The sequence below is a fragment of the Hippocampus guttulatus genome, chromosome 9 (genome assembly GCF_054856545.1).
Source record: "Hippocampus guttulatus isolate MCC_2025c chromosome 9, RoL_Hgut_1.0, whole genome shotgun sequence".
Lineage (NCBI taxonomy): Eukaryota > Metazoa > Chordata > Actinopteri > Syngnathiformes > Syngnathidae > Hippocampus > Hippocampus guttulatus.
Window position 1 is genome coordinate 2,137,700 of NC_141269.1, and position 10,099 is coordinate 2,147,798.

The following is a 10,099-nucleotide window of genomic DNA, read 5'->3' on the forward strand; positions in this document are numbered from 1 at the left end:
TGATTGACTATCATGATAATGAAACAGTCATCACTAAGAATCGCAATCAATGAAAAATAGATGGCTTCGATCCCCCCGATCAAAGTGGTTTTATTGAGTTAAAAACATGAAAAATGTCCTCAAAGTTCCTCTTTATCAGATGTTGCGTTGGCAGCCGTCTCCGAAGACTCGCCCTCTTTCTGTCCCAAAAACAAAAAAAAATACATTCATTATTATCACGATAATTAGGAAGGAATATTAATTTTGGGGATAGCATGCGAACACAGACTGCTTCATCGTCATCATCTTCGTCGTCGTCGTCTTCCTTGGGCAAAACTCCTCCGTTGTCCAGAAACCTGGACAATGTCTCCAGATCACGGTTCCCCGAGTACTCCACCGCCTGGAGGACAACGGTCGCGAATCGCGTCTCCGGCTATCGCCATAAACATGTGGTGAAATACGTGCGTCGGTACCTCCTTTCCACCAGCGGGGAAATATTTGAGCGTGGGGAAGCCGTTGATGGCGACGGCCTCCAGCTCGTTGGCCGTGGAATCCATCTTGGCGATGATGATGTCATCGTGCCCGGCGTACTTTTGGCCCAGCTGGTCCCAGATGGGGGCCAAGTCCTTGCAGTGGCCGCACCAGGGAGCATCTGCAATTGAAATGTTTTTTTTCACCCGTTTAAATGAAATCTCAGTAAGAATCTCACATAGCCATGATGACATCTAAAAAATTTGAGGAAGCTTTACGGAGAACAAGGGAACTCACAAAACTCCACAAAGACGTTCTTTGCTGGATCCAGAGCAACAGACTCAAAATTCTTCCCCACCAGGACCTTAACGGGTTCTTTATTCCAATCCTCGGGCACGTCTTGACTGCGATAGTAAGGCTGCGTCACAAAAACAAATTGATGACAATGAGATTACGATAGCATCCAATCATACAGCTAGAGAGTGAGTGAGTGAAAGACTTTTCCACAAGCACTTGCTTAAAGAAAACAACTGTCACTCAGCCTCGCCGTACGCGACTCAAGAGCACGGCGGTCGGATACATATACCGACCGAGTCTCCCGAGACGAGAGGAAAGTGTATGACAAAGGTTTGAAGGAAAAAGGATGACTAACTGACACAATAATTAAAGAGCCGCCACTGTGTGGCGTGATACCGTACTACAGTAACGGACTGTTAATGCATGCGTGTTTGGGTTTAGGATTTAGCCTGAGTGAGTTAGCGTGCACGTTACCTTGGCCGTACCATCCAGAGCCTTCTGACAAAATGGCGGCAGGTCGGCGGAGAGATCCGCCGTGTCCAGTTTGAACTTCTTGCCCGTATCCATGCTGATGATGCGAGCCGTGGGCACGTCAGCCGCCGACACGCCGAAAAATTCAAGCACGAACGACACATCGCCCGACAAATCGATCGTGATGAACAGCATCTGAAGGGAAGTGCAAAAAAAAGCAATGGGATTTGGCGTGTTGTGTTTTCGTCAACACGTTTTTTTTACGGGGGGGGGGGGTTGGAGATATCGAGGGCTACCTTCCCCTTGTAGGCCTTGGCGACGGTCCGGACTTGGTCCACGAGTGCCGTGTGGCTCTCCACTGTGGAGTTGATGAAGAGCAGGCAGTGAAGGCGAATGCTGGAGCTGAAGATTTTATCCCCCGTCTACACAAACAACACAAAGCCAATTTTGTGTTGGTAAGTGTGGGTGCGCACGTGTGTGTGTGTGTGTGTGTGTGTCTTTACCTCCTTAGTGAAGGGGATGATTAGATCCAAGCTGTTTTCTTGGATAAAGTTGGTCAGATTGCTTTTGTCCAGCTTGCTATCGTCGGGCAGAGCGTAATCCACTCTACCGTTGTCAAACTAAAAAACAAAAATCATCCGACATGATCTCGACTCATGAAAGACATCCAACGTACCCAAATTAAGATAAGAAAACCTTTAATAGTCTCACAATGGAGAAATTCCCACTTCACAGCAACAAAGTTATGAGAGGAAGATTATGTTGGCAATCAAAACCACATTGGGTGCGAAATTATTTTTATTATATATATTTTTCTTTAATCTAAAGCATAGGTGTCAAACTCAGGTCCTGGAGGGCCGCTGCCCTGCATGTTTTCCAAGTCTCCCTGTTGCAACACACCTGATACAAATGATCAGGTTCAATGTCAGGCTTGCGCAGAGCTTGCTGATGATCTGATCATTTGAATCAGGTGTGTTGCAACAGGGAGACTTGGAAAACATGCAGGACAGCGGCCCTCCAGGACCTGAGTTTGACACCTATGAGCTAAAGGAAGAAACGTGCGCTGCTGATTCAAAATGGCTGCTTCAACCCACATTGTTTGACTCCTGGCGCCTTTTTTGGCGCTTTTATTATTTTTTTGGGTGGGTCTACTTACATATGATAGACATCTACCAAATTTCATGTTATTAAATGAACTCTTTTTTTGGGGGGGTGTACTACTCAGTCAAAATGGTAACTTCAAATCAGGTTTTTTTTGGTACACATTACTGCATCACAACATAAGAAATGCAGATTTTTCTCTGTTATGGAGGTTAAAAAAAAACAACAAAATACGGTAATTAATATCTTGATTGATATAAGTTTTAAGGGACCCCAAAAAGTTATTTTATTGGTGATATATTCATGAAATCAATCAGACAATTTTCAGGTACTGTAATTTTATTCAGCTAAATATTAGAATCAGAATCATCCAAAAAAAAATCGGTCGGGTCCTACTTCATACCACAATTATGGACTCCTTCTGTCTTTTTGGGTATAGCTTCTTAAGACTTTTTCGTGGGACTAATTATCATACACTTGCCCACCAAATTTCATGTTTCAAAATGGCCGCTTCAGACTAGAGCCCAACCGATTAATTTCTCGGCCCCTTTTCAAATTGGACTTTTTATTTATTTTTATTTTTTTGAACACAGTAACCCATTACAAAAACATACAAAAATGTAAAAGATAACCCAGACTATTTGTAGTTGATTTTTTGATTTCTTTTTTGAACGCCCAAATCATTTTGTGCTTATTTTACGGCACCCTGTTGCGCACTTACCTTTTTGAAAAGCACGACCGTGTCGGATTTCAATTCATACTCCTGGAAAACCTCTGGAGACGTCGTAATGGCGAATTCCGTATCAGCAATGTCCATAACCACCTCAGAAAACTCCTTAGCGGCGTCGCTTTCTAAACTCTGGGCGAGAAAATTGGGTATGAAGATCCATCTGTACGGCAGAGTATCAACCCGTCGTAGTGAGGGCGTACCTTGAAAAATCCCACTACAGTGATGTTGTGGGCATCAACAAAGCTGGCGGCAGAGCTAGCATTGGCCAGGACTGTTGCGCCAGGACCGCTGCGACGTTTCATCCACTGGATGATTCCCGTGACTGTCCTCTTACCTGGAATCAGTTTGGAGTTGTTAGAATTTCCTGTTTTATGCTTTTGGAAATGGAGGCTAAAATGGCAGCTTCAAAACCAAAACGGCAGGCTTCCTGTGTGCATTCGGGGATGGCTTTTTGTGGGTATACTCTTTAGAAACACGGCGATGAAATTTCAAGTCGCTAAATCCAACTGGTTTCGGGGCTGGATTAGAAATTCAAATAAAATTCTGGACAGCGATACATGACTGGAATGGCCACTCCAACCAAAAATGGCAGAATTCCTGTCAATTTTTGGACGTGGCTTGTTGAGCTTTTTTTGTGGGTCTACTCATGGACCAAATTTCAAGTCCGGAAGTGAAAAAGGCTTCAGAGGCAAAATTTTCAGAGAAAAAAAAAATCTTAAGGCTGCTTCCAAGCCAAAATGGCCGCTCAAACCCAAAATGGCAGACTTCCTGTGAATTCCGGGCATGGCTTCTTGAGACTTTTTTTGTGGGTCAACTCGGGAAGGAGATGCTGACCAAATTTCACATAACTAAGTAAAAGTGTCCGTTTCAAGTCGGAGAAAGAATTCAAAATGGCCGTTTATTTGACGAAGAAAAACAACATAAAAGAAAAAAAAAGTCAAAGTGACACTAAAACAAATTTGAATTGGATTAAAAAAACAAAAACAAACAGATTAATTTGATATTGAAATTAAACCGCAACAGAAAGCCAAAAAAAAAAAAAAGCTGTTATTTTAAGGTCTTAGGCTTTGTGCTTTGTGTCTCGAGTTTAGCTTCCGACTACAACCGTTTTCATCTTTTTTTGTGCGTACCGGTGAAGTCAATGGGGTTCTTTCGGTCGCCGTGGACAAAGAGTTTGAGAACGGGGAAGCTGGACACGGCAAACTCCTCGGCCAGCTCTTTCTCGTCGGTGGCGTCCACTTTGGCCAAGGCCACACCCGGCCCATCCTTCTTCAGTTTGTCGGCCGCTTCGGCGAAGACGGGCTCCAGCTGCTTGCAGTGGCCGCACCACGGCGCGTCTGCACGCCACAACATCAACAAAAAACAAAAGAAGTTAAAAAAAAACACAACTTTGGAAGGTGACTCGCTGACTTTTTGGACAGACTGCATGTTGCTGATAGGACTTGAAACTTTGCTCCCCGCACACGTGGGAAAGTGGAAGCCGGAGCACATCTGGATGATGGGCCGCTTTCCACGTGGAGAATTCAACCCCCGAAGATCAAGTCGCTCCTGATACTAAGATGAACAGTATTCATGTGAAAACATATCTTTTTTTTTTTTTAAATACAAACTGAAAAGCAGCGTTACGCTACAAATTATTAGAATAATAATAAAAGTTGTAGTTTAGTCAATACTTCAACAATCTGCATCAGTATTCTTAAAAGAGATTTTTTTCCCCTGAATGCCATGAAGCAGAATATTGCAGATTCAAAAAAACTGAGATTTTTCTTTTGTAATGTAGTTTTTTTCATGGAATAATAATCCTTGTTTGGCAAAACAGATTTGTCATTTTTTATTATATTATATTATCCATCCAATAATGTTTTGTTTTTGATTTTCTTTATTGATGCGGAAGATTTGTATTTAATTCCTTTGACAAAAATGTGGTTGCTTTTTGTAAAATAAATTCATTTCAAATTTGGGGGAAATTGTTTAAATACTTGGAGATTAATTCCCAATATAAGTAAAAAATATATTCATTAAGTTTTTTAACCAAATTAAAAAAAATACAAATGAATATAAAATATATTTCAAAATATTTTTAATTCAAAGCCATTGTGTTTCTTCAAACACTTTAAAATGAAAAATCATTAAGAAATAAGTATTATTTTTAAACATGTTTAAATATATATATATATAGAGAGAGAGAGATGCAGAAATGCATTTTGAAATGTAAATACAATGTTTAATATTTTAAAATACTTGAAATGTAAATGACACATTTTAAATTACTTCTCAAACGCAAACTGTTTTTATGTGTAAAATGAAATGAAAAGAATATTTTTTATTTTAAGAATTAAAAAATAGAAAAATAAAATTTAAAACACTCCCATTTTTTTGGGGGGGGGGGGAAGAGGTTCAAATAATGAAAACTGCCTCAATGCTTGAATGTGCATTTGTGCGCGTTTGCTACTCACAAAATTCCACCAGCAAAAAGGCAGTCTGGTTGAGCGCCCTGGCAAAGTTGTTGCCATGGAGTACCATCACGTTGTTGTCCTCCCGGATTTCGCTGCCCTTCTCCTTCTTGGGCGCTTCTTCGACTTCTTCCCGGGCATCTCCGGGGCTTTTCTCCGTGACGCTTTCCGTCGCACCGTGCTTGTCGTCGGCCCGGCCGGACGCCAGCAGCAGCAGCAACAGGCCTGCGAGCACCAACGTTGGCGTCCTCATTTTAGCTGGTCGCTTGGGAGCCGCGGGTCACGTTTGTACCCTTTTTGACAACATTCGAGAGAGCGTGTGGCAGAATTCTACTGGCCTGGCCCTCTCAGCCAATCAGGTGCACTCCCGTAGTGCTCTCTCTTTTTTTTTTTTTTTGTTCCCTCTCGTGAAAAGTTGCCCCAGAGGAGCAAAACTGGCTGATCATCTTCTCTTTGCCAAGTGATATTTTGCATATTTCTGCTTTCCTTGAGCCTTCATCTTCTTTATCACTTTTTTTTCCATCGTCCCGCCTTGAAATTAAAACTAAATTGGTTCACTTCCAGTTCCTTTCCGGGAATGAGTCCTTGAGACTTTTTCGTGTGTCTGGTTATCACAGACACTTCACGGAGACAAGTTTCACGTCAAATCTATCAAACTGGTGTCTGGAGCAGATTTTTTTTTTTTTTTCATATTCCACAGTCTGGAATTCCCTCCAAAATATCAGCTTCAAACCAAATAGATCGACTTCCCGTTCAATTCCCAGCATGGACCCTTGAGGCTTTTTTTGTGGGTCCTGTTATGACAGACAGACATTCATTCATTCATGTCGATTCCCGAAACTGGTGTTCAGGTCCGTTTTTTTTCTCATAGTCCTAGCTCTGGAATTCTTTTGGCGAATGGTCCGTGAGACTTTTTCGTGCGTCCTGTAATGACAGACACCAAATTTCCTGTCAGTTTGTGAAAATTGTGTTAGGAGATGATTTTTTTTTTTTCCCCAAATTTTCCAGGGGCCTGTTTTTTTCTCACTAAGTTCTAGAGTGGGCGTCATGTTAGGACCACAAAAACTCAACTCAATTCTCACCAGGTTATGCGCGCTTGCAAAAATGAATGAATTCTTGGGCAGGTGCCACATGTGGCAAAGCAAACACTTACGGCATGATGTCTTTTTCCCATGTCACCGTTAAATGCTGATAACGCCACTGCCCCAGAGACAACTTCACTTAGCAACATGAAGTTCGACAGCGATGTCAAGACGAAAAAGTCTCGAGAGGTCGACCATTTTGGGTTGATGCTATATTGGCTCTGATGCGCCCTTCAAAGTTTTAGAAATAATTCAGCCCGAAAGACCGTTTGATTTAATCGCAGGAAATTTGGTTATCACTCGAATCGTGAGTAGACCCACAAAAAAAAGCGGACATTGAATTATAATATAAATTAGTAGAAAATGTTAACATTTAATTTTTTCACTCATTAATTACACTTGTTTAGTTTATTTTGACACTTTTAGGAAACTTTGTGACAATTCGTGACAGTGATGCTGATAAAATGCCACCAAAAAACGGATTTTTTTTTTGTCAATGCAACACGTTCGCGTCGTCCGGATTGGGGTCCCAGTTGGCCAGCAGGTCGCTAAAGTCTGGTTGGGAGTTTTCCAGAGTGTGCAGGCTGTAGTTCATGTGGGTGTCCTGTGGGGAGGCGTCCCCATCGTAAGGGTCCGGCTCGGTCCAGAAACTGAGCGGCAGGTGCCTGGCGTTCATGGGGCGGCCCTGGTCTTTGCCCCGGGACTCAAACAGCTCGGCCAGGGGACCCAGTTCAGAGGAGGGGTGCCCCTTGTCCGCTGCCTTTGGGGTCCCTTCCCTCACCTCCCCGGCCAGCCCCGGCGGGTCGTCGTAATGCGGGCGCCCCCCAGCGGCGGCAGCGGCTCCTTCGCCGGAGACGACCTGCGCCTCGCGCCGGCCGAAATATCGGCGGACGTCTCGGCTGATGATGTCGGCGAACCTCAGCAGACGCTCTGTGGCGTCCTGCGGGTCTGACGAGACCCGGGGGTCTGAGGAGTCCTCCTCTTCATCTTCATCACTGGACCCCTTTTCTTCCTCCTCTTCCTCATCCTCCTCTTCCTCCTCCGGGTGGAAGTAAACTGGGGACGCCACCCGCAGCTGGAAGTTTCGCAGGACGCCCGTCGCCATTGTCGTGAGTGATGACTGGTCTGTCAAAAATGCTGACGGTATATATACGCCTCACTGTGTGAGGCGTGTGCGTCTGCGCGCCTGCGTTTTGTGTGTGTGTGTGTGTGTGTGTGTGTGCGTAAATATTTGTGTTGGTCAAACAATCTTAAATTTACTTTAGCGCCAGGCAACAGGGAAGGGGGTCTACACTTTAATGGAGCTTCTGCCAGGGGCACCATGGAAAGTTGGCGCTCACACACACACACACACACACGCGCACACACACACACACGTAGATAAACACATGTTGGGTTATGAGGGTAGTTAAAGGATAAAAGGAGCGTAAAATGTAATTTCACGCCGTTTTGACTTTTAAAGAGAGGCAAAAAAATAGCCCCCTTGCATGGCCCCCAACATGCGAAACAGTGCAATGTAATATTTTGCGTTGTATGAGAAAACATTTTTGATGAGGAAGAAAAATAAAGCGATTTGGTGATGTAAAAAAGGTTTCACGTTGAAACATTTTTAGATGAATGTTGTGGTACAACGTTATACATATTACACTGTCGATTATTTTTTTTAAATCAACAGTGTTTAATATTAAGAAAATATACAATAATTAGTTTAATTTTTTTCTACAGTTGTTGATTTAGACACTGTTCATTTATTGTTAGATTCGTCTAATTATTCCGCCAGATTATTTTTTTTAAATTCACAAAACAATAATATTGATTTAATGCCCATTTGCTGACTCATTTTGGATAATTTCCTGCACTGATATATTCACACCTCATTTTTAAGGATACTTTATTGATACACTGGACATTTAAACGCCCAAACTGATATTTTCGGACCTTCCAACAGAAACAAATGCTTTGCTTTGTCATAAAGCGTCATTCGAAGTGCCACTAAATCCACGCAAGTCAATTACGGTACATTCTGTTGATGTGCTCGGGCTGTATTAGTGCGTGTGTGTGTTTTTGCGCGCATTTGTGTGTTATCAAGACCCCTGCCTGGCCACCCCTGGTCCTCAGTATCCTGGCTTCCGTGTTGACTTTAGGCCTCAAGATCAATAGCGGCAATATGGCGGCACTCCATAGCCTGATCGCAAATTACACGCTCTTTTAGCCACACGAGCGCTATGCACACACACACACGCACATAAATGTGCAGACGTCATTATTTTTCCATCGCTTTAAAAGCACGTTATCGTTTCTGGTTTGTTTCGTCGTCATCAAAAACCTTTGGCAAATCTTTTTTTTTTTTTTTTTCCTAGTAAGGTGATGAGATGCATGACCCCCACAAAAGTGACAGATTTAGGTCCCCGTAATGCATGTTGAAAGTGTGTCTAATTTCTTTTGTCAATATTAAGTCCCATCTTGATTACAATTTCTGTTAAGTTGACGGAATTTATGACACCCAAATGTGACAGATGTAGATCCCCGCAACAACTGAAAACATGTTTAGCAATGACTAGATCATGTTAGTTTCTCATTTGTGTTACGATGATTAAGCAAATCCATTCTTAGTACCATTTTGTTAAAACGATATGAATTATGTCCCCAGAAATTGGCTGATGATACAGATTTAGGATATGCACATCACTTGAACACACAAAACTCAAGTTAAGTTTTACGCAGTCACGTTTGGGCCAAACGTGACTGCGTAAACCGAGGACCCCGCCACTCCTCCAAAACATAAAACGTGTTCGGGTACCTGCATTCTTTCAAATGGCCGGGAGAGGGAAACTCGACGCTTCTACATTCGGTCTGAAGTCTGTGAGGGACAATATCACAAGTCAGAGGAGGATTTCGGTACTAAACAAAGTCTAACTCAAATCAAGAGTCAAAGTACAATACTCACCAATTGAAGACGGCTGACAGACATCATGGGGGTGGCAACAGGAGGGCGGGTGCAGGCTGCTACTGCTACCAAGTGGCTATTAGTGGGTAACGCTAAGCTTGCCCTTTTACCACTTTTGTACCACAAATACAGTATTAAACAGACGTCAGATTCAATGCAACACTATTCAGTCATATTTTTTCAATTTAGACTTATAGAAATGTCAGGGGGGTTTTGTATAAAAAGTAAAAACTGCTTAAAAACATGACAATGTTAGTTTTTTCCCCCCATTTTTAAGATATAGGTTTTTATTTTAAGATCAAAAAAGGACATTTTTCATCTCCTTCCCACTTTTGTGACTTAAATTATGACATATTGTATGAATACTTGGTGATTAAATGTTGCATGTTGATTTTGAAGACAATAAATAAATGACCAAAATAAAAATGAGGTGAAATTAGGACAGGTTCAAGACTTCACTTTTGCGATTCTTTCCAAAGTATTTAACTGGTAAAAAAAAATTATATTTTTACAATTTCACATTTTGCAGTAGAAAATATTTCTGTAGTAAAACATTCCTGCGAGGCTA

General features: G+C 42.3%; 2 protein-coding genes across 2 annotated transcripts; both read right to left on the reverse strand.

Annotated features, from left to right (window-relative positions):
• Positions 1–61: 61 nt before the first annotated feature.
• pdia2 (protein disulfide isomerase family A, member 2) lies at positions 62–9,491 on the reverse strand. The gene is made up of 12 exons (XM_086119737.1): positions 9,385–9,491; positions 5,506–6,426; positions 4,180–4,386; positions 3,250–3,383; positions 3,041–3,178; positions 1,722–1,838; positions 1,515–1,640; positions 1,222–1,413; positions 748–868; positions 453–631; positions 269–379; positions 62–179 (listed from the first exon to the last, which is right to left on the reverse strand). The coding sequence occupies exons 2-12, from the start codon at positions 5,753–5,755 to the stop codon at positions 120–122; spliced, it is 1,635 nt and encodes a 544-aa protein (XP_085975863.1). The 5' UTR covers positions 5,756–6,426; positions 9,385–9,491; the 3' UTR covers positions 62–119.
• percc1 (proline and glutamate rich with coiled coil 1) lies at positions 7,078–7,689 on the reverse strand. Its single transcript, XM_086119148.1, has one exon. It carries the CDS (start codon positions 7,687–7,689, stop codon positions 7,078–7,080), a length of 612 nt encoding a protein of 203 aa, XP_085975274.1.
• Positions 9,492–10,099: the final 608 nt, after the last annotated feature.